Source organism: Bos grunniens, chromosome 3, assembly GCF_055505025.1.
Source record: "Bos grunniens cultivar Pamir isolate PY7600 chromosome 3, Bosgru_T2T1.0, whole genome shotgun sequence".
Classification (NCBI taxonomy): Eukaryota; Metazoa; Chordata; class Mammalia; order Artiodactyla; family Bovidae; genus Bos; species Bos grunniens.
Window position 1 is genome coordinate 90,616,607 of NC_141167.1, and position 25,567 is coordinate 90,642,173.

Genomic DNA, 25,567 nt, shown 5'->3' on the forward strand with positions numbered 1-25,567 from the left:
GATAACTGATGAGCCAATGGTGGGATTAGGGAGGGGGAAGAGGGAGGGGAAAAGAAGAGTTTCTGACATCTTGAGCTGGGATTAAGAGGAAGAAAGCTTTAAGGTAGTGGAAAGGTAAGGGTCACAGACAGGCTGGACTCAAGAACAGAGCTGAATGAATTACAGAGGGGTGCTATCTGGTCCGCTGGGCCACTGGGAAGAGCTCTCAGGTCCCAGTCAGCTTCAGCTCTCGTAAGAATATCCAGGTTACCACATAAATGATAGCCTAGGTCTTCCATGGGAAACTAACCTGAGCTAAAGCTACCTGTGCTCTGTTATCTTATTCTCTCTTTGCTTCTTACCCTGTGAAAGGAAGTGGACCTCTTCTGGCATCTCATACTGCTATGTTCTTTTCCCTGGGATCCAAGTTCTAGTTCATAAAGACCAAGTTTTGCAACTTCCTATAAATGGTTGAGAAGAGCAAGCTGTCCGACAGTGAGGGGGCTGAAAAGTGTGGTGGATAGTGAGGGGGAAAAGGCCTATGTAAGCCCTATTACAGAGGCTAATGTGGCTCCAGAAAGGAATGATGGCCAAGCAATTAATTTTTCCTCTTATTCCTTAGCTTGCCTCTGCATTCTGACTGGCTTTATACAAAGCCAGAATGGTTTCCATTCTGCACTATACAAACAAATTTATTTGGAACAAGCAGCAAAATGAGAACTTTATTTGATGCAGTCAGAGCCTCAATTAGTCCTGCTGGTACTCACTCACTGCCTTTAATCCCATCCCCCACTGCCACCACCCGCCCATCTCTCTTCTGTTTAATACGGGCCTGTCCCTCAGATCAGCAGTCTCTTAGCCTGCCTCGTCTTTCACTCCTTCCTGTTGGTCTTCATTTCTTTCGACTTTTAATATTTAGGTATAACGCATTGTAGAAAACACTATTTGGATACAAAGTTAATTTAAAAGACATTATCCTTTAAGGATCTTAGAATCTTTTAGAGAAGGCACATGACTTAACACCTTACCTGCACAGCCTGTAGCCAGTTTCTCTTATGTAAAAGTAAGAATGCCAGCCTTAACATAGTCCTGCAGATAAAAGCCAATGTGTATTATTGCCGGGCTTGATTAATAGCATGAATCCATACTCTATATGAGAGTATTCATATCAGATCAGATCAGATCAGTCGCTCAGTCGTGTCCGACTCTTTGCGAACCCATGAATTGCAGCACACCAGGCCTCCCTGTCCATCACCAACTCCCGGAGTTCACCCAGACTCAAAAATGAAATCAGGGACTTCAGATTATTTCAAAGACTCAAATATATCCTGGCCCTGAGGATCTGCTTGCAAAGTCTCATGACCACTCACGGCCTCATTTCTCTTCCTCCCTGTTACAGAGAGTACTTTCTTCTCAGTTCTTACTAAGCACATCAACCACTAAGTTCTTCGCCGAATTCTCAGACCCACTCAGGACCTTACTATAAGAAAGATAACAAGGAATTTTTTTTCTCTCAGCCTTTCTGAGGTTTTATTTAAATGCCCTCAGTGGTCATAGGGCAGAAGCCCAAGGGAGGAAGCTGGAGAGAATGTTTCTCATCCCTGGGAGGCCTAGCTCCTGCAGCCAAATTACAGCACCAGTGAACAATGTAATACATTCCTGGACAGGTCGGTGGGACCCTGGGCGCCTGGGCCTTGTGGAGAGAGGTGCCAGACACAGAGCTCTCCGTAAGCAATCCTGCAGAGCTGCTCCCTGGGTGCAGAAATGAAATACGGGAGAGCTTCACATTACACAGAGACCTGTAGCTCACACCTGGTTATTGATGGCCTTGGTGAGGCCTCTGCCTCCGCCCTCCACTTGGGAACTGCCTGCTACTATGGGGGTTGGGCGTCTTTGAAGCAGTGTTGGAAAACAAGAAAGAGATGTTTCCTTTTCTCTCTCTGCCCTATCAGCCTGCACACAATCATGAAGGTATATACACACAAATATGCACAAATATAGCATATACACATAGCTTTTCTTAGGCTATATTCGGGTTCTCGTCATCCTCCTCCTCCCCGACAATAAAAAAAAAAGCAACCAGATTTCAATCAAACACTTCAAAAATTATATCAACAACAGGGTGTTCAGCTGTAACCAAGGAACATTTTAAAATTATCAACATGTAAGCAGCTGTTGGTTTGGGACTGGCACCCCTCTGGGAGATGGCAGGGGAAGGATACAGTAAGGGCATGGAAAGAAGAGGTCAACAGTGGGCAATTCCCACCCAGGCACTGTGCCTGAGACTGTAGAACTTGCCATGGCTGTTTCACACTGCAGAGAGTGCAATTTGTGTCCTCTGTCCTGTGCATGAGAGGGCAGTCTTCTATGACTGCTTGAGGTATGATTACTAAGCCTGCTGCTCATGAGCTTTTGTTGTCATTGTTTTAATTCTTCCTGGATTAGAAAACAGGATAACTTTGGGTTCCAGAGATGATTTCCACAAGAGAAAGGCACTAGAGGGGAGCAAGCTGTGGCTTTACTAGGGTAAATATGTCACAGTTGCTGCACTAGATTGAGCTTTCCCAGAAGCTAGTGATTGGCTGGTTTCAGGCAGAGGCCAGTGAGGTGTCAGTAATATTCCTGTCCCTGCCCCCAAAGGTCAAAAGGATAGAAGAGAGGGAGTCTATAGGTGTGTTTTCCCACTTTTCATTTATGGCTTAGGGCTTCCCAGATGGCACAGTGGTAAAGAATGTGCCTGCCAATGCACGAGATGCGGGTTCAATCCCTGGGTCAGGAGGATCCCCTGGAAAAGGGAATGGCAACCCACTCCAGTATTCTTGCCTGGGAAATCCCATGGACAGAAGCCCATCGGTCTACAGTCCATGAAGTCACAAAGAGTCAGGCACAACTGAGCACATATTTGTGGCTTAAATGATCTCTCAACATCACTGTAGTTATTCCTCAGTTACTTGAGATGTTTTAGTCATCCTGGATTTGAGAAAGCAAGGTAAGCACTCTCCCTTTTGTCCTCTAACTCTGAACTGTTCTATCCTAAAATTTACCTTTGCTCACTTTCATTCTGCCTACGAGTCTACAGATGGATCAGCTAGGCATTGGAATTCTCTTTCTTTGGCCAGAACAAGCAGAAATAGGATGACTTTACATCAACCCCAGTAAGCAGACTTGACCAAACAAAAAGCTCAACTGAGTGAATAAAAAGAAAGAGTTTAATCCACAGCTGTTCTTTTTTGACAACTTTCAAGGTGAGGCTTCCCCAAGAATAACTGTGATGTTTATAAAAAGGTTTCTTATGTATAAACGCTTTTGCTTATATGTAATTGTCTCACCAACCCTGTGATAGGAGTTACGCTCATTGTGCAGGTGCTGTTCAGAGAGGCTCTGTGATTTGTCCAAAGTCCTGTGGATATTGAGTAGCTCAGCCAGAACTCACACCAAGGGCTTCTGACTTCAAATCTTGTGTGTTCTGCTCAGAAACTGAGGGTGCCTAGGCTGGAGGCAGGAGAACCCCAGCACCTTTAGGACAGAAATTGACACAAAATATCCTAGGAGTATACATGAGCAGAATTTACAAAAGCAACAGCTTAGGGCTTCCTTAATCTCATCAATGAATCCCTTTTTTGCCATTTCTGTCACTAACACCACCACTACCACATGATCACTATACTACATTTAGCGGCCCATGTATAATCAGCTCTGGTTTCTAATTCTGTTTTCCTTTTTCCTTTTACAGATCAACAGTTCATCTTTTGTTTTAGTTTTATCTAGTCCTTTTAAAGATGCTAAATGTGTAGACAGAGCAGTAGTCACGAGAAGCCATGAGAGGAAGTTATTGAGAGGAAGTTATTAAGGCTTTGGGCTTTTAAAGTATGTATTAGAATTTCCTTTGAGACTTCAATCTTTTTTAAACTACTGTCAACCCCTGGGCTAGGTAAGTAAGAACAAGGAATGAGAGTGCTAAACAAACAAAAAAACAACAAAAAACCACACACACACACACAAATGGTCTTATCCCAGATTAGATGCCTACTCACAGCCTAGTAAAAATCCTGAGACCTCGAACCAAGACAAGCTATTTATCTATACCAAGGCAAAGAGTATCTATCTACCTTGCAGAGAAACCCTTAAAAGACGAGGCAGAAAACAGATTTTCACTTGATCAAAAACTTTTGCTGCCCTCAACCCCTCCTCCCACACTTATTCAAAATCAGACTTCTGTTTAGGTCCGAGACTGTGAGACAAAGCAGCTCTAAGAGATAATGTGTGCAAGAGGAACCCTTCCCTGTTCAACCCTGGAATGCATTCCATTAGAGACAGCATAAGCCCTTACATACCCTACCTATCCCACTCCTGTACCCCAACTGTGAAGGCAGAAGGGAAAGCTGCAGGAATACAACATTCATCAATCATAGATCTAGGATGCTGCAGCTCCCTGACCTGGGCCCCAACTTGAGCTAGGGGAAGAACACCTCATGAAAACAATCTACCTATAGTTAAGATTCCTTCCAGGGCAAATCTTACTTTTTGGTCCATCGATCTTGGCGCTCACTGTTCTCCCTGCTTCCCACCCCCACTGCCTCTGCATGTGGGCTCAGAAGTCATCATCTAAAGAATTCCATTGCTCACCTCCTGCATAGCAGCACAGCCCCATGAGGCCACACACCAGATGGAGGGGATAAAAGTACGAGGTCATGGCTTCTAGCAAGAGGCTTTTTCTTAAACTAACCCTGACTCCTGGAAAAGAGGCAGAGCAGGAGAGTGTCGAGTGAGCTGCTGACGACAGCAGCTTCAGAAGTCTTGTATAAAGAGCTAACTTAGCTTTCAGTGGAAATTTCTCTACTCCTGGTCTCACATCTACTTCTTAAATGTGTTTGAATAGAATGCAGGGACTGTCAAACCAAAGGGTTAAATCTTGCCCAACTGTAGGAACCTATTCAACAGATTGCCACACACATGGTAAGGTGGAGGCCAAACCCTGAACACGTGCCCCGTTTCTCTAGGACTGTAACTATGAAGAAAGGGAAAGGGTATGGAAAGTGGACTAGAACTCAGGGGAGAGAAAGGTTGTCAGTAGGCCTTCAAAGTCTCTGTGTATTAATATAATGTACACAAGGATGGGGATGCAGGAGGCGCATCATTCCTAGAACCATTAGGCTTACTGGGTGACAATGTATGGAATCAATAACTACAAAGGAACAAAACAATTTAAGCAACAGACTGAGAAACAGAATTCTCAGAATAAAGGAATCAAGTGAATGAGATTAATCAGTCTTTCTATAGGAGGTGGCTTTTGAGCAGGATTTTTAAAAGATACAGGATGTTTTGGTTGAGAACAGACAGAGCAAAGAATTCTAAGTAGAAGGAACTGGTTTATGCTGAAACTTAGAAGCAAGAATGTGCAAGCAATATATAAGGAATTTCAAGCAAGTACATATTATATACACTGGGGAATACAGAGAAGTTAGAATGCTGAGATCAGGGCTTAAATAATGTGAGGTGACTACATGTGCCCAGATTGTCAAATGGCTCAGAGTTCCCTACAGAGCCACACAGTATCTTGATCTATGTCAGTAAGCACCAGGGCAGCTATGGGAAAACACAAGGATGAGTCCATTTGTTACAGACAGAGGGACTAGAAGAGAGCTACACTGTGAAACCCAACAAAATGCTAAATATTGTTCACTCTAGCTCCCTATCATTTGAGATTCTGGGCTAAATAAGAGCTATCAAATATCCTATCCAGAACTGTGATACATTAATGTAGGCTAACAGGCCTAGAACTTGGTGTAAATCAAGCCAAACACTTATGAAATTAGAATGTAAAAAAGAAATTCTTTAAAAATAGAAAATACATGCTTCGTTCCCTGACTCTTAAACTTGACTGGTCTCCTATACTGCATTTGGCATATTGGACTTTTGAGGCTAGCACATTCATCAGAGCTGAGTGAGCCGAGGCCATAGTGGAAAGGAGGAGAGCTATGAGAGACTTTTAGGGACGACAAAATCAATTCACTGAGTGACAGGATGGTTCTGGTGAGAGCTGGACCATAAAGAATGCTGAGTGCTGAAGAACTGAGGCTTTCATATTGTGGTGCTAGAGAAGACTCTTGAGAGTCCCTTGGACTGAAAGGATATCAAACCAGTCAATCCTAAAGGAGATCAACCCTGAATATTCACTGGAAAGACTGATGCTGAAGATCCAATACTTTGGCCACCTGATAAGAAGAGCTGACTCACTGGAAAAGACCCTGTTGCTGGAAAAGACTGAGGGCAGGAGGAGAAGCTGGTTATAGAGGATGAGATGGTTGTGTGGCATCACTGATTCAATGGACATGAATTTGAGCCAACTCCAGAAAACAGTGGAGGACAGAGGAGCCCGGCATGCTGCACTCCACAGGGTCACAAAGAGTCGTACACAACTTAGCAACTGAACAACAGAACAGGCTGCTAGAGCAACAACCAAAGATACAAATCCTCATTTCATAATCTTCACGTTAGGTCTCTGGCTTCTTGCACTTGTTGAAGGTAAAAACAGAGCTATTTATTGGGCTTCTGCCATTTTTTAACTGAACTTTGCTAAACTCTGAGGATAAAAACCACAAGGGCAACCCTGTTCTTCCACAGCACTTTTCTGGTGCCACTTTCAAAAACAGAATATTGAAATGTGTGTGTGTATACATATATACATTTGTGTGTGTGTATATATATGTATATATTTATATTTATGAACACTGAATAAGCCAAAAGGTGAGCAATAATATATTAACTTTCTGCTTTACTTAACTGGCACAATTTAGTGCTGGACGGGAGGCAACCACTTAACAGTGATAGCATTTGTTGGTATCATCTTAGTTTTTTCCTCCTCCCCTAAATAGTTTATAAAAGGTGATTTGTGAAATTCTTCACAACAGAAAAGCTCAAGGGTTTACATTCAACTGTGACACCACTGTGAATTCATTAAGAAGCATGTTTCAGGTTGCACTATAATTTCCCTATGTAACATAAAGCCATGGAATCTGACATAAGCTGATTGTTCATGCTGGTTATTTTATTTACATTTCTGAATGGAAGGGATTTCAATACTCATAAAATATCTAACTTATTATTTTTCATCTGTTCTCCCAGAGCAGCTATTATAAAACAGGCATAGAAACAGAAGTCTCAACTTGTATGACTGGCTAAGCAACCAGGGAAAAGTTACTGCTCAAAAGCAATTTAAAAAAAAAAATAATTCAATATGGAACTTGAGACCAAATGTGATATTATTACTCTCAATACTATGAAAAAGATAAAAAGTTTTTTTTGTTGTAAGTGTTCATTATGTTTGTTGAAGTCCTATGGCAGTAGGAGGTAGTCCATAGGAATTCAGGGGGCCTTAAGTCTACTTAAGTCTTTCTCTAGAGACCTAATGTTAGCAGACACAGCCTAATATAAATGGGAACACAGATGAATGGATAAGAGTGGGCTCCTTACAACCCAGAAACATGAATACACCTCCTTACAGGTTACAAATTAGACTTCTGAACTGGAAAATGCCATGAGGGTTAGATGTACGTTTTGTTCACCTACCCAAAGAATAATAATTTCCACTTATTCCAGCAGATATAGCAAACTCAGATAAATTACTAGAGAAGTAACAATTACAAGTAAACTCCAAAGCTGGATCTTCAGTCTTCTGCCTGTAAGTCTGTTCAAATCATTCCACTTTCTCCTGCTGCCTCAACTGAGTTAAGTCAGTATATTCCTCGACCCTCCAGTACAACCTTAGGCCTCCTCTTCTACTCAAAAGACTGTCATCATTTTACCACATCTAATGATTACATGCCTAACAGTATAAATTCCCCAAGGACAGGTTCTGTGCCTGTTTTTAAAAATATTTTAATATGTATTTCAGGGTTATATCTCCAATTATCCAGTTAGTACATATACTGACTGAACCCAATAAATATAGGAAATCTTTTTCAGTTGCTTAGAAAATCTTGACAGTTCCCCTTATTAAAAGGTAGAACTGTCCAGGATTCAGAATTGATCAGCAAAATTTAGCTTGGAAGAGAGGGAAAAGGCAGCTTATTTTATTACCTTAACCCAATATCCTTTTATTTTTCTAATTAACCTGATATATTTCGAGAATCAGTCACTGCAGGGTGCAGCTTTGACATGAACAGTGGGCTCTCGGAAATGCTGAGTGGTTCTTTCCCCTTCTTTCTCACATGTCCACAGAGGCACATAATTTTAGTACTCTTTGCTGACCCATTCTGTTTCACAATGGCATCATACTGTTTCATTTTCTAAACCAGGATGGTCCTTAGCTCTTATTAATCTGTCATTATTAGGAATGAGAGGATATAGAAAACAAAGATAAAAATTAATGAGTATGGTAGGCTTTCAACAGTATGTGAACCAGAAAAGGCAGAGGAACCAGAGATCAAATTGCCAACATCCGCTGGATCACAGAAAAAACAAGAGAGTTCCAGAAAAACATATATTTCTGCTTTATTGACTATACCAAAGTCTTTGAATGTGTGAATCACCACAAACTTTGGAAAATTCTGAAAGAAATGGGAATACCAGACCACCTGACCTACCTCTTCAGAAATCTGTATGCAGATCAGGAAGCAACAGTTAGAACTGGACATGGAACAATAGACTGGTTCCAAATCGAGAAAGGAGTACATCAAGGCTGTATATTGTCACCCTGCTTATTTAACTTATATGCAGAGTATATCATGAGAAACAGTGGGCTGGATGAAGCACAACTGGAATCAAGACTGCCAGGAGAAATACCAATAACCTCAGATTTGCAGATGACACCACCCTTATGGCAGAAAGCAAAGAAGAACTAAAGAGCCTCTTGATGAAAGTGAAAGAGGAGAGTGAAAAAGTTGGCTTAAAGCTCAACATTCAGAAAATGAAGATCATGGCAGCTGGTCCCATCACTTCATGGCAAATAGATGAGGAAACAGTGACAGACTTTATTTTTTTGGGCTCCAAAATCACTGCAGATGGTGACTGCAGCCATGAAATTAAAAGACGCTCACTCCTTGGAAGAAAAGTTATGACCAACCTAGACAGAATATTAAAAAGCAGAGACATTACTTTGCAAACAAAAGTCCATTAAACTAGACAAAGGTCTAGTCAAAGCTATGGTTTTTCCAGTAGTCAGGTATGGATGTAAGAGTTGGACTATAAAGAAAGCTGAGCACCGAAGAACTGATGCTTTTGAATTGTGGTGTTGGAGAAGACTCTTGAGAGTCCCCTGGACTGCAAGGAGATCCAACCAGTCCATTCTGAAGGAAATCAGTCCTGAATATTCACTGGAAGGGCTGATGTTGAAGCTGAAACTCCAATACTTTGGCCACCTGATGCGAAGAACTGACTCATTTGAAAAGACCCTGATGCTGGGAAAGATTGAAGGCAGGAGAAGGGAACAACAGAGGTTTAGATGGTTGGATGACATCACCGATTCAATGGACATGCATTTGAATAAACACTGGGAGTTGGCGATGGACAGGGAGGCCTAGCATGCTGCAGTCCATGGGGTGGCAAAGAGTTGGACACAAGTGAACAACTGAACTGAACTGAACTGATAGTAGGCTTTAATCTTACTGCGGCCACTATATATGAATCTGAGGGGTGACATTTTTTATTTCAATCTTGAGTTGTGGAGCACTTCATTTTTTAATAAATTCTAAACTGTTTAAATGAACATAATGAATACCACAGTTAACAAAAACATGAACTTCATCAGTTGTCTGTAACGACAAAAGTCTTTCATGTCTGATATTTGAAAAATAATAAAATAAAGAGAGAGACCTCTTTCTATTTACTCTTGTTGGACTGAAAGGAATCCTAACCAAATAAATTCTTCTAAAGGGAAAAAGCCTCTATCAGTCTAGATAGACTTTTTGGGTCACTAAATCTTATGTGAGGCATGTGAAAATATTAATAACTCATCGGTCACTTCCAGTCAAATGAATGAACCTGCAAGGATAAACTAATTTACTCGTGCAGCAGAAGCCTCTGTCTTACACATCTCTTGTCTACCTCAAACCCCTACCACTAGACTATGAGTTACTTGTGAACATGGGTTGCATTTTATATTTCATAAAGGTATCCAATAAGTATCTGCTCATTGAATGAATGAACAAATTTATCATTAGTAACATCTTAATACAATGAATTCAACATTAAAAACTTTTGGTATGTTACAGGATAATCATTACCAAATTATAGCATGTTAAAGAGCGATAGTTAACATATTTTTAAATGCTGAGACTCTTTAAAAACTAAACTTTGAAAACAAATTAAGATAAGCTCTATTGGAATCTTCTCATCCAATAAACCAATACTGAAAGAAGAATCTTTTCAGGGTATCCAGGACTCTGAACTGCATGTTCTAGTGCCGTTTTTTGGGGGGTTTTTTTGAGTCAGTATTACAAAGCTAAAATACACCAAGAGTAAATTAATAAGAAAAATCTACACAGCTAGAGCTTTGTTGAATTAGAATTCCTGGGCTCCCAATAAGGGCTAAATCCCAAAGGGATCAGAGTCAAGTAAATAAAAAATCCATCTGAATTTTATCAGAGGGCAAAGTTTCAACTTTGAATACCCCAGCAACCAAGGATGAATTATGTATAAGATTAGTAAAGTGCCTTCATCCATGCCTCAGCCAGAGAACATTCTTCTATCTCACTGTGACTGAAGGAAAAGCAGCAGTGTGTTCGCCTGCCAAAAAATAGTTGTGGCTATACTCTAGATAGAAGTTTAACAACACTGAGGGATTAAAATTTAATAGTAAAGCTGCTGCTACCTGGGAGTAAAAGCTTGAACTCTGGCATCAGAAAGAAATAGGGACTTCAGCATGCTGAATAGATGAAAACAAGAGCTGGCAAGTGCCTAACAAAGACTATAAGAGTATGTTCCCTTCTTAAATTCTTCCCCAAACTGCTTCTTTCTCTGCATATCCCATTTATAATATGCAAGAGTGCTCAATGGGAATACAGCCCTTTTCTACACTTTGAATAGTACATATACATTTCATTTCCAGAATGCTTGAAACTATAGGATGAGGTTAAAGGATGATTATGTGGTCTGAATTCTCTGAACATCAGTTCTCTTAGTTTTGTTGAATATCACCTGAAGCCCAAATAATTTCTTTTCTTGAAGCTGGCAGTTGAGACAGACATAAGGCAATCTTAATATTAATGAGAGAACTAACAGAGATTATTTTTTTCTTGAATTCAGATAGAATACCATTAATAGCTAATCTTTCACTGAGGCCTTATCAGCATTAAGGAACACATTGAAGTTTCCAATGTATTGTTACAACTGCTAGAAGTACATCTGTTACCTAAAAATCCCACTTTAGAAAAACAAAACAAAAAAGGCCATGAGTTATGTTATTTTACACCAAAAGTTTATTCTGTTCAATTAAACTTACCCTCACAATCCTTGACAAACTTCAGCTTTGATTTTTTGAAAACAGAGAGATGCTGGAACATAAGCTACAGCTTTAGTTTATATTAAGCAATGAACTTAAAAGACGCTTACTCCTTGGAAGGAAAGTTATGACCAACCTAGATAGCATATTCAAAAGCAGAGACATTACTTTGACAACAAAGGTCCGTCTAGTCAAGGCTATGGTTTTTCCAGTGGTCATGTGTGGATGTGAGAGTTGGACTATGAAGCTGAGCGCCGAAGAATTAATGCTTTTGAACTGTGGTGTTGGAAAAAGACTCTTGAGAGTCCCTTGGACTGCAAGGAGGTCCAACCAGTCCATCCTAAAGGAGATCAGTCCTGGGTGTTCATTGGAAGGACTGATGTTGAGGCTGAAACTCCAATACTTTGGCCACCTGATGCGAAGAGCTGACTCAATGGAAAAGACCCTGATGCTGGGAAAGATTGAGGGCCAGAGGAGAGGGGGACGACAGAGGATGAGATGGTTGGATGGCCATCATTGACTCGATGGACACGGGTTTGAGTGGACTCTGGGAGTTGGTGATGGACAGGGAGGCCTGGCATGCTGTGGTTCATGGGGTCGCAAAGAGTCGGACATGACTAAGCGACTGAACTGAACTGAACTGAAGCTTTTCTTTTTCTTTTGTTTACTGTTTCAAAGAGTTAATTAAATTCCCTCTGAATCACTACAAATGAGTGCCTACTGTTTATTCAGTATTACTGCACATTTTAGACAATTAGAAAGGATGAAGTTCTTTTTAGGGTTGTATGAGTATGTGATATAAATGATCAGTGTACTTTAAGTGATTTACTAACCAGAATAGGAATGAACTTACAGTGAACCAGTTTAAAGACAAAAAAGCAAATGGGCATTCTTTATTTTAAAACAGCAAACTTCATTAAATAGGCTTATATAATGAAGAACATTTCCAGGTAGTTTATTTGTCTACTTAGATCTTTTCAGTAAGCAATTCTGCAATCTAAGGTCCCTTTTTACTTTCTGACAATCCATACTGGCCTCTTTATTTAAAACTCTTCTCCAAATTCATCCCCTATAGGAAGACAATAGTAAGGCCACTTTACTGTCATCACTCTATCAGTCTATAATTCCTTCAGGATTACTATATTTGGTTTGACATTTATTCTGTACTTGTTTTGGTATAAGTTGAGAGGTGACACATTTTTGAAACCAAATATATATGCGACTAAAGGACTATCTGTTGTGTGATTTCAAGGAACTCTTAACTTGATTGGCTCAAACTTCCTCATCTATTACATTGGAAGATCACAATCTGTCCTCCAATGCCTCTGGTAAGAACTAATGAGAGTGTAAGTATAAACTTTTAAAAAAGAAAACTGATGAAGTCCACATTACTCCTGGTTTAGAATTATAATAAATTAATTAGTTGTACTAATTTAGTTCTTTTGAGCATTAAAAATTTGATTGGTGGGGGAAGGAGCAAAATTCCACTCAAGAAAAAAGCTAAAATAACTATTCCTCAAGATTTTAATTTTCCTCTGTACCCCATTATTCTTTCCATTTAGAGGACTATGCTGGGTCTGCAAAAATCTTTTCTAAAACAAAAGTCAGCAGGTTTCCTAATATGAATTCTAATACTACTAGTGTTACAAATTTGGAATGAGTGATTTACATCAATATCCGGGCACAACTCTTCTACCTGCTATGCAGTCCATTTGCCTCAAGTGCTAATGAATAATAATAAATATATTCACAGCAGTTAGTGATAGAGTAACTTAGACTTTGGCACTGAGGCTTTCAGTTTGAGGGGGGGCAAAGATGATTAAATATTCTGCCAAATGAATTCAGGGAGAGCTTTTATGAATTTCATTAGGGAAAGAGGGTGCTTTCCACAAACTTCAAAACCGAATTAAATCCTGGGGAAAGAATATAGACATGTGTTAAAAAGTACATTGCCCTAACTTTTATTCTTTCTCTTTCGTCTTTGAAGAGTTCAGTACTTAGAACATTTGGATAAAGAAGAACATTAGCAATTCCATAAATTTCTCATTCTGGTTCTTTTTGTAGGAGAACAATGAGGATGAAGTATGAGAAATTACCCTTATAAAAAGCAGAGAACAACTTTTCTCTTGCTACAAATATCCCAGTTAATTAAGAAAATAAAAATTGGAATATGCCAGACTGCCCAAATAAAGACTTTAGCAGTACTAACAATGGAACAAAAGCGTAAACATTTAAAATTTTTGACCTATTACAATAGATTCATTTTATTATCAGGATATTCTTTGGGAAATATCTCAGATATATTACTGTGGAAACAGCATGTTATAGAAGAGTATTTTCCCAGAATTTATGCTTAGTTACAATTTAAAATGTTTTTAGAACTGTATTAGTTCTTGAAAATAATTCATTTTCAAAGTGAAGAAACATTTTAATTTCAGTTTAATTTCTGAATGGGGCCCTAGCTATTTAGAATGCAACTCTCTTAGGGTTTTAGTAAAGTCAGATGAAGACTATAGAAAGCCTTTCACCTGTAGACAGATTTCGTGTCACTGGTTGTGACAACAGTAAATTAGGAACCTTTAAACTGATGTATATCAATACATGGTTATAGTTGTCTATCAACTCCCCTAGTTATGAAGACAATCTTTGTCCTGGAAAAAATTATAATAATGGACAAACCTTCTCAAAAGTTCTCATTACTATTCAGTAAAAGACACTTGGCATTTATATCTGCTTATTACTTTTTAAAATGTAATTTAGGGAGAGAAATGTTAATTAGTTTGGGGAAGGGACTGAAGAAATCCCAGTGAGACATTCTGTAGAGAGGTCTTTTGTTAGTGTAACATCTGACCTTCTATATCTTTGGAAATCATGCAACTTGGCTAATGTAGTCCTTAAAGAATTAATCAAGCAGATTGTTAGGCCCTAGTTACAGTGAAGCCAGCCAATTATGAGTTGCTCAGAAATTCATCACTGGCATGTCCAACCACATTTTCCCACATAAAGATTAGTAGAAATATGTGGAAATGGGGCCCATTCCCACCCTAGCACAGCTACAATATGTGTTCAGTGAAACAAATTTTAACCAAGTTTTGCCTTAGTGAAACAAATAATTTATCTGGAAATCTTTTTAATTTTTGTCTTTACCCATAACACCTTATCTGCCAACATTGCAAATGCTGGCCCGTTTAGTTAAAACCCAACTAGGGATTTTTATATTCAAACACAAAAGCACTAAAGTCACATGCCACAGCCTGAATTTATCTGTAAGTTAATGAAATTTCCAAACACCATCTTCAGTCTTTTCACTGTTGTAATAACGCCCTCCCAAGGCTTACTAAGAAGAAAGCTTTTCTTGCAAGAGAGGAATGAAAGGAGACAGAGTAGATGAAGATTGGTTCAATAAGGAGAGGGCAGTGCTGCTCTTAAATAAAGAAGAGCCTTTCAGATAAGCAGAATCAGATTCCAGTTCATTGGTTTGCTGGCTACCCTTACTTTGAACTCTCATATTTAACCCAGCAGGCTTCAAAGCAGGTGAGAAAATGACCTACCACTTAAAAGCAATTTTTCCTTTTTCAGGAATTCTGGCCTTAAGAGACTATCAGCTCTGATATCAGCACATTCCACATCTCCAGGGATTTATGCAATTTTTTTTCCATTGCTCTGTGTCTACTGTCAGGCTGTTTTCATCTCAGCCAGGAGAAAAATCAGGAGAAAAAGTCCTAATGTGCTGAAGATGAAATCTCTTTCCATATCTTTATATCATGCAAAAGAAGGGGCACTAAAACACTAACCATTCCAGTTCATTCCCTTCCATTTATCTAAATCTGATGTTCAGTGAGGATTACTACAAATTACTAATCCCTAGCGCCTTGCTTCATGAAAAAGCAATTTTCATAACAAATGCATTTTAACAAATGCAGACTGAATTTACTCTAGCATGAGAAATAATACAAGAAGTTATTAGATGAAGAAGAGACAATGGCAACAATGGAAGGAACTAGGAAATTTTCTTAAACTGCTTTGCCTTAATAGAAGAATAAGTATGTTTCAAAAATTCTTCATTGATTTCTATATTTCATTGATACTGTACTTGGCTATCAAATATCTGACTTAGCTAAAAATTTTTAACACATGCAGTTTGCAACTTACCAATGGGTTCTGCTCCATAAGGCAGTTTGCTAGTGCCTAGAATTTGAAACATTTCTTCACTTTCTGGTGCACATAATGTACCGGAAATATAGTACTAAAAGAATTATTTAAATGATACCTAACAGCCATTTCTACTACTATTTCCATGGAAAAAAGTATTTTTTGTTTATTAGTAGGACATAGCTCTTCCAAACATGAAGGGGGTAGGGTTTCTCACTACAGCTGCACTTCCGTGATGATGATGACAATGATGATGACAACAACAGCTAACACCTACTTTTTACTGTGGGCAGACACAGTGCTAAATTCTTGATAAATTTTAAACTCATTTAGCCTTCACAAAAATCCAAGAGGTAGTACTATTCCCATTTTACAACTGGGTGGTGGGGAAGGTTAAGCAACTTACCCAAGGTTGCACAGCCAATAAGTATCACAGCTGAAATCCAAAGCAAAACAGTCTGGCTCCAGAGCCTCTGCTCATAACGACTCTACAATCTTGTCCCTTTTCCACCTTGATAAGGTGGCACCATCCAGGAATTCTAAATTCCTCTATTGGGGGTAGAGTAGAGCAAGGTCTTCTTAAGCTTTAAATGTATATAGAATCATCTGAGGATCTTGCTTCTAACAAGGTCCTGGGTGATGGTAATGCTCCTGGGGCAGAGACCACACAATATTAAGTGGTAAGAAGAATGTGAACCTCTGGTTCTCTTGCTGTCTACTAGGGTAATTGTTTATTGAGTTTATAAACTGGAGTCTGCCTATATTGTTTTCATTTCCCATTAATTCTTAAATGGAAACAGCCCTTGGAACTACTACATACCGAATATTGATCTGCAGGTACTTTCAGTAAATACTTAACTTTTAGGAATTTAAACTGTACATGTAAAGGCCACGGGGATAAAATCTAGCTGTAGAAGTTTGCTGTCAGGCACATTTTAAACACTACATACCAGCAACACATACCAAAAGATAGTAAACAAATGTCTATTTATTGTTCATCAACTAGAATCACAGTAAATTAATAACTTTTGATCTAAAAAAGAAGCTTCAACTTTCAAATGGATAATTACTTATTCTCAGACACTGCTAGGAGCTTGTGTTATGTAATCCTAAAGGCTCTTTTGGTGCATCAGAGATCTCTTAGGTAAGGCAGACATTAGATACTAACTCCACATTAATTTTAGCCAGTACTTCATGGAAGGACACTGCTAACAATTACTGTATCTCTACTCCAGATTCTAGATCTCCCTCCTCTATTTTACCTCCTTCCCAATGCCCTGAGAGACCATCTCTCCCACTGCTTTTCTATGATCTCAAATACACAGCTGCATATTTTTTTCTGCTTGTTAAATGGACGGGATTCTCTGTTTAGTCCATTTTTTTCCATGCCAGATTACACAGTGAGGTCATTTCAGTTTGAGACACACACTCGCCAATCAGCACCACTGCAAGCAACAGAGTTATGGTGTGATCAGTAAGCTTTCTTTTTATACTAAAAGGAAGTAGAAGAGTCAGTTTCCAACCCAAATATCTATACTCCCTGAACAACAGTAAAAAGTCATCCTTCTTGAAGCCTGACCCAGAATCAACTGTAGTCTCAAACTCTTAGGCCTACAGCCAGTGGCAACTTAACACATTATAATAGTTGACCTTCAGGGAAAAAGAGAAACCAGTGCTCTCACTACTGGTGCCAGAAGAAAACCAGCTAATCTTTAAGGCACAAAATAAACTATTCTTAAGGCAAGAAAAGAAACTGTGAGGACACAGGGAGTTATAATGGAGGCACAAAGAGAAAAATATAGAAACTGCATTACCAAATAAAGGCTAATATTTCTATGATTCTCAGTGCTTTTCTATTTGGGAGTATAATGAATTAACATTTTCTTTTTGGGTTTGAATTCATTACTTAGTAAAAATGCAAAGATGTACAAGGCATGTCTTTTTTTATTAGGCTTAGAGACTTAAAGGGACTTCTCTTTGGTAATTTTGCTTTGAGTCAGTGACATTAATTAATAGGTTTATGTAGAAAAGTTAATAATCACAGGATACTCTCTTTAAAATCAATCCTCAAGTACTTTCTGGGCCTGGGTCAGGAAATGGGGAAGCTGTTCAAAACTAAGGGGTAAAAATGAAAATAAAGGTCTGTAAATGGTTCTACATCCAAGGTTGGGAAGATCAGTAAGAATATGCACATATAATAACAAGGAAGACTTTTGAGTGAAAGGGCACATTCTGAACCCAGGACAAATGTCTCAACTGTCCTATCTTACCTACTTATTCCTTATCCTAGGGGCACTCTTGAATATAACATTCAGCAAATCCTTAGAACTAATGATTTCATTTAAATGGAAAAACCAAAAGGCTTTTGTACAAAACAAGGAATTTTTTTTTAAAATCCCAAAGAAAATGCATTTAAAAGGGCTGGATTATTCTTTAACTAGTAAGAAGGGTTAACTTTACTACCAAAAGTGATCTACAAAGACCAGCTTTATAATTTATGACATTGTATTTTCAAAACTTTTAAGCAACAAAAATATAGCTCAAATCACCAAAAACTTATGTTTGACATATTTATGGCAGCAACTTTATAAATCAATTCCTGTAATTTACTTTATAACAAATATCTTCCACTGCTCAACTGGTTTAGCACAAACAGATCAGAGATGGTTTCTTGTGTGTTTTACAAATATTCTATACAAGTCCTTGAGATCATACTTACAGCTTTAGCAAAAACACCCATGATTTCAGGAAACTGGTGTGTAAGAAAAGCTATCATTGCTGTAGAAGAACATAGTCCTGCTGTGAAATGGATGAAAAAAGGAATCTCCTTCTTTGGGTAAACAGAAACATGATGAAATGCTGAAAGAGAGAAAAGATAGAAATGGATTGTATTTCAGAATATAGTATAAGCCAGTTTTAATATTTTCAAGTGAAATCCATTTCTAAAAACTAAAAAGGGAAAATTAAAAAAAACAAACAAACAAGAAGTCTCTGGTCAAGCAAGGTAGAAAGAAGTTATCCATTATTTATAGCATCAACAGCACATCTACATAGTTAGATGACTACTGGGAACTGGGAAAAGGATGGCACTGTGAGAAAGAGCAGTAATTGTAGTCATGCTGAGGTGGTTTTGAAAAAGAGCTTTGTCATTTATTAGCTGTGTGATCTTGAATAAGTTGCTAAACCCTCTAGCAGTTGCCATGGAGTTGTTATGATGAACACTGTAAGCACTTTATAAAGGTGTTGTTTTAATTTTTGATCTTTGGGAGCTCAGACATGAGTACAGAGATCAAGAAATAGACATGTGGTTGGAGATTTCCTAGAACAATCAGTTAATAATTTTACCCACTTATGTGACATTTCATTGAGCACTGTAAAAATCTAACCAGAACATCAAAGTCCTAGATTCTGAACATAAATGGAGTCTATTGTCTTATTTTTACATTTACACATTTACAAAGGTTATTATTTTTCTAGTGATTAGATATTTCATTACCAATAGTATTCAAGTATTTTTATCTTATTTGAAATGTGAAAATACTTGAATAACAATGATGTCAGGAACCTATTACAATGATTGGTACACAGTAGGTGCTCAATAAATGTCTGTTAAACTGAGAGCTATTCTGGGACTTCAGTTGGCTGCTCACAGGGTTGGACACAGACCGAGGAATTCCTGATGTAATACCCTGCATAAGTAAGGAATGACTAATTCAGTGCTGAATCAAGGTCAACTATAAATTTAACATTTTAAAACATAATGATTCACAGAGAAGATTACACCTAAGTTTCCTTCAGTAGCCAGGATATTTTTTATGTATTATATACTATCTTCAGAAAGTACATACCAAAAAGCAAACTCATTAAAAATGCAGAAAATTTCCAGAGCCTTGTGTCACGTTTAAAGTAAAAGCACACCAAATCTGAAATTTTTTTAAGTTAGAAACATTAGAAGCTATGAACAACACTGTGCTTTCAGCACCCCCAAAAAATCAGTCCCCTATGCTCTGTCCCTCAGCCATGAGAGGCCAACTTCTTCTAGCAAATCAAAAGATAAAAACCATGGTATTTGCAAAGATAGGGAACAAATACTTACATACGCCAATGTTACTATAGTTGCTTTTGTGTAAGAGAGCAAAATAAATAATATTTATGAAACGACAGCATGTTGTGGCTTACAAAGTGCTTTTATTTATATTATTTTTTTCAATAATCCTAGGAGATAGATAGTATTATTCCTACTTTATGAGGTAGAAAACTGTATAGCTTTAATAGGATAATTTTCTAAAATTTCTAAAATTTTTATACTATAGGAGAGATCCAATTGTTTCTTTTTGGATTGCTTTCTATAGATTCATTTGTCAGTCAATGTTTGGCTAATACATCAAAATAATGGATGACTAGTACAGAAACACTCCCTTAGAAGTAAAGTTCAAATTTCATCACTGACTTGTAGAGAAAAATTTATCAGGAGGCATAAAAGACAACTAAATAGCTATGTGAACTAAGGGAATAGTTCAAGTCTGAACTTAGGAGGTTCATAAGCAAATTCCAGAATGCCTTAAGTCATATCAAGGTTGAAGGAGAATTGAAAGCAAAAAACCTTAAGTACTCTTGGGAATTAAAGCTCCACATTAATAAAAATTTGTTCATTTTATCATAAAGACAGAAAAAATACTCTAAGAATATACAATATAATCAAACTACACCCCCAGAACATCCCTCCTCTCATAGCTTCTAGAATTTGCAAATGAGTAGACCCCTAGAATGGAGAAGGCAATGGCACCCCACTCCAATACTCTTGCCTGGAAAATCCCATGGACGGAGGAGCCTGGTGGGCTGCAGTTCATGGGGTCGCTAAGAGTCGGACATGACTGAGTGACTTTGCTTTCACTTTTCATTTTCATGCATTGGAGAAGGAAATGGCAACCCACTAGTGTTCTTGCCTGGAGAATCCCAGGGACAGGGGAGCCTCGTGGGCTACTGTCTATGGGGTCACACAGAGTCAGACATGACTGAAGTGACTTAGCAGACCCCTAGAAATAACAAAGTCCTTCCATTACACAAACTCTCCGTTCTTATAGCCTGAGGCTCTGACAATACAAAATAATGACTTGATGATTTTATTCACAGTACTATGAAAGCTTGCCTTATATTATCAGGCAACTTCTGTAATGATTTGGGGGGCATTATTTTAGGTTAAATGTATTAGCCTAATGTAATACACTCTTGCATTTTAATGTTCCACAATTAAAGATTCATTCCTTTGCCTTAAATATCCTTGTTCCCATTAAAACAGAAACACAACACCTACTACCACCACCCTCTCCTGAGGAAAGAAAATATTTCTAACACTAATGACCTTCTAATTGCCAAAGTCAATGGATTCTTCTCAGTAATTACCTTATTTAATACCTTGGATACTCCTCCTCACTTGCAATTTGTTTTCTCCTTTTAGTTTCTAGGATATCTAGTTCTGGTTCCTGTCCTGTCTCAGACCACTCCTTCACTGAATCTTCTGACTCCTTATTGGCCACCCATTCCTTAGAAATTTTCATCATGGTTCACCTTTAATTTGTGTCTCACACTCTATATAGTTTCCCTTAGTGATCTCATTCTCTCCCAGAAAATAACGACACCTAAGTCAGTTTTGTGATGTAGCGGGAAAGAGATATTTTGGTAATTTTGTTTACACGACCTGATCCTGTCACTAGGCCATAGCAGACTGGATTAGAGATGAACACCTGGGTAAATCTGATTTACTCTCCCAGAAGTTTTAGAAGCAGGATTGAAATATTCTTCATTCTATATTATCCTCCTGAATTGATGACATGTAAATTCAGAGCTGCACTGGAGTTATCAAGCCTGGCTACATGTGTCTAAGAAAGGGAGAGCCAAACTGCAAAGAGCAAGATAAAAATGAAGCAGATACACTGAGAGAAGCAGAAATGAAAGTTCATACAAAGAAAAGATGGAGTTGGGGAATAAAAAGGAAAGTAAGAATAGGAGAGACTGAAAAATGCAGTCAGAGACAGAGATACACAGAGAAATGACTCCTTATAGAAATCCTGATAGCCTTCTGGTTTTGGTCTCTTCCAAAGTGCAAGTATAATTGTTGCCTTTGTGTTCTTTGAGATAACTCAGGCTTCTTCCAACAAATTCTCTTTATTTTTAAGCTAACTTGAAGTGGCTCCCTTATACCCAAAGAGTGCTTACAACATTGACTACTTATAAAACATGTATTTAATAATATACGTATTATATATAACTTACAAACATATCTTAACCCCATGTATGTTAAGAGATATAAAATATAAAGGCTATGTATGTATATGTTAAATAGATTACATAATAAAATATTTAAGCATATAACACACACATGGATGTGTGTGTGTATGGTTGACATGTCACATATGCAACATACTCAAAAATAAAAATTGTGGGAGAAAAATATCAGCATACTCAACTTCCATAAGCTCTCCTAAGTTTTTATCTATCTGTTCAAACTTTTCAGCTCTTAAGTCTGATGGCTGTAAAACTGCAACTTTCCTTCCTACACTTTAGTTCTAATGAACCCAGAATTGTAAAAACTGTGGTACAGATTTATTTTATAAGAGGAAACTAGTGTTTATAACTGTCAGCATCCTTACGTATCAGTTAAATCATAAAAAGGCTAATTAAACAAATTTACCAGCTCATAGAGAAAAAGAGTGAGTGGATGATAAGACAGCTGAGACAAAAAGCAGACTATTCTTTCAAAAGTTTAGCTTCCTAAAAGCAGGAACTAGACAAAAACACTTTCAGCAATCATAACCCTTATGTATTTCTTGTTCTCTTCTTGACTCTATTTCTTTTTTTTTTAATATATTGAGAAGTATAGTCCCTCCAATTTCACTCTACTTTGTAAAGATTATTTTGACTGTTCTGGGTCCTTTAACATGCCATATACATTTTGGGATCAGCTTATCAATTTGTAAGAATCGTATTGAATTAATAGATCAATTAGAAGAGAATTGTCATCAAAATAATATTGGGGCTTCCAATCCATAAACATGGACTATCTATTTCATTTTCTTTAATTCTTCCAAGCAGTATTTAGTGGATTTTAAAAATCTCACATTTCTTTTAATTTATTCCTAAATTGTTTGTTCTTTTTGATGCTACTCTCATTGGGTCTGTTTTGCTGGTATATAAATATATGACTGAGTTATATATATATATGTGTATATATATATCAATATTATATCCTGCAACCTTGCTGAACTAGTTTATTAGTTCTAATAGTATTTTTATGGAATTCATGAAGATTATGTCATCTGTGAATAAAAACAGTTTTACTTCTTTCTTTCAAACATGAATGCCTTTTATTTCTTTTTCTTGCTTGGTGGCATTAACTACAGCCTTTACTATAATGCTGAAGAGAAGAGAGCAGACATCCTTGTCTTGTTCCTGATCTTAGGGGGAAAGCATTCAATCTTTCATCATTAAGTATGATGTGAGCTGTGGGTTTTTCGTAGATGCTCTTTATCAGGTTGAGGAAGCTCCCTTTTATTCCCAGTTTGTTCAGAATTTTTATCATGAATGGGTATAGGATTTTTGTCCAATGCTATTCTCCATCTATTGTCCTTTATTCTATTACATTTTCAGATGTTAAAGCAACCTCGCATTTGTGAGGTAAATCCCAATTGGCCATGGAGCATAATCCTTTTTACATGTTGGTGGATTCAGTTTGCTAACATTTTGTTGAAGACATTTGTGTCTATGTTCATGAGAGATATTGTTCTATAGCTTTCTTGAATGTTTTGTCTGACTGTGTTGTTATGGTAATGCTGGTCTCACAGAATGAGCTGGAGAGTGCTCCTTCATTTTCTGAAAAGAGTTTGTGAAGGATTGGTATTATTTCTTCTTTAAGATGACTGCTTATAAGAAAAGAAAAACAAAAACTTTCATCTGTGTGTCCTTTACTGAACCAAGTACAAGGTTTTACCACAAAAATATAAACTAAATTATGCAACTACATCCAAGAACTGGTTAAAATAGTATTTAAACAGTATCCTGAACTTCAACCAGAGGTACTTTTAAAATGGGAGAATACTATGAAAAATAATCTCACAACTAATTTTAAGTTTAGAAAAACTTGAATATTTACTTACAAGGTAATAGCTCTCTATCAGCAGTCTCTGTGCAGCTGGGATAAGGATAAAATAGATGGCCTTTCTCTAATGGATATGGAATCATTCTAAAAGCTGAGGGAAAAAAATATACATTTGTTGACATGCAATTCAATCTCACTTTCATCATCTACTATAATCAAAGCTATTTTGGAGATGTATTTTTAAATTTATTTTAAAAAAATATTTGTTCAGTTGTGCCCAGTCTTAGTTGCAGCATACGGGATCTTCAATCTTCAAGGCAGCATGGGGGATCTTTTTTCTTTTTTTGAGGCATGTGGAATCTAGTTCCTGGACTACAGGTGTAACCTGGGCCCCCGGCATTGGGAGCATGGAGTCTTAGACAGTGGACCACCAGGGAAGTCCCCCACATAGCATTTTGTTTTCTTTTTTAGAGATGCATTTTACACAAAAGAAACAAAATATTCAGAGGAACAAATAAGAAGAATAAATTTTATTTAGAGAATAGTGAATTGATCTAACTGAAATAAAACTAAAGGGAGTAGTGGAAGATAAGACTGGCTGTGTCCTTACCTCAGTCTCCTCATTACAAACACAAAATACTTAACTCTCCACATGTGAATTCCACTTCTTAGGGAAATCAAACAACTGTTGTAGTCATAACTTCTGTCAACCTAAGAGTTTTCAATGGATCCTAACTTCATATTTGAGCTGATACCAAAGTTTTCTGTAAGCAGAGCTTAATTTAGATCAGGGGTCACCAAAGTACCTAAATTAAGTATATAAAGGGGTCACCTTTGGTCAGACCTGGACCACTATCTGTTTTTATAAATAAAATTATATTAGAATATAGCCATGTCTCCTTATTTATATATTATAAAAGGCTGCTTCCATGCTGTAAGAGTTGGGTAATTGTGACAGAGACTATGGGCCACAAAGACTAAATATTTACCAACTGGTCCTTTACAGAAAAAGTTTATGCATCCTTTATCTAGATTATCATCCATTCCTACAGACTTCTTAAAGAAGAAATCTTTATTGATCTACTCAACTATCAAAATTATAAGGTTTTTGTTTTTCCTTTAGTGCTTGGATCTATGAACTTTTGTCAAAATACGGATTTTTGTTTTGCTACAATAAAATTCAGTGACTTTCCGAAGTCACAGAGCAAATTAAATCAGTGACACTAGGAAATCATTCATTAAGATGATTGTTCACAAAACACAAAATCAATCATATACTTACGGAGAACTTCCTACGTGCCAAGCAGGCTAGGCACTGATGACACATACAAAGTGATTAAGATAGACTACATAGTTTTGAGAAGCTTGCAAACTACTGGAGAAAAACCAAAAGAAAATCTAAGTACCTCAAAACATCGAACTCCTCAGTTTCAGTGGTTCTGTTTTCATTAACCTGTATATTGTCAGTATCAACCACAGTGCCTAACGCTCAGCAAAAGTTAATACAGAGGTTCCCAAATTTTCTTGATTCAAGGACACGTGGTGCGCTTCATGTCTCAGTAATTTGCTATGATGCCCCTAGGCTGTAAGAAGTATTTAACAATTCCACTTATTAAGTAGTGGGTCTGATCAATTTCAAAAGCTTTGTTCTAACAGCTTAGCAGCAAGTTGAAAAAAATACACATAAATTAAAGGAAAAAAGTTATTTCAATTTTAAATAACCATCATTTCTCCCTAATGGGATATATGAGCCTGTTGGACACCACATAATTTCTCAAACCTCACAATCACTTTGGATAATACCATCCTCATTTCCTGTTGCACACTGAGTTTTGTGTGGTACTTCCTTTAATCATAGCAACTAACAAAAACCCAGCTTTGCAAAGCTGTGACAACACTGA

At 37.6% G+C, this 25,567-nt stretch overlaps 1 protein-coding gene across 50 annotated transcripts in view; it reads right to left on the bottom strand.

Annotated features, from left to right (window-relative positions):
* The window catches only part of ST7L (suppression of tumorigenicity 7 like), a 169,423-nt gene that overhangs the window by 82,191 nt on the left and 61,665 nt on the right, over window positions 1–25,567 (bottom strand). For 29 of the 50 annotated variants that reach the window (XM_086391848.1, XM_086391860.1, XM_086391856.1 and 26 more), the window contains 2 exons: window positions 23,725–23,817; window positions 18,291–18,430 (listed from right to left, as the gene is read on the bottom strand). In XM_086391848.1, coding sequence (XP_086247974.1) covers window positions 18,291–18,430; window positions 23,725–23,817 — 233 coding nt within the window. Of the gene's footprint in view, window positions 1–874; window positions 1,069–3,315; window positions 3,496–12,282; window positions 16,223–16,541; window positions 17,017–18,058; window positions 18,431–23,724; window positions 23,818–25,567 lie in introns of those variants that run through there. The other 21 variants (XM_086391869.1, XM_086391870.1, XM_086391852.1 and 18 more) reach the window with 5 other exon arrangements.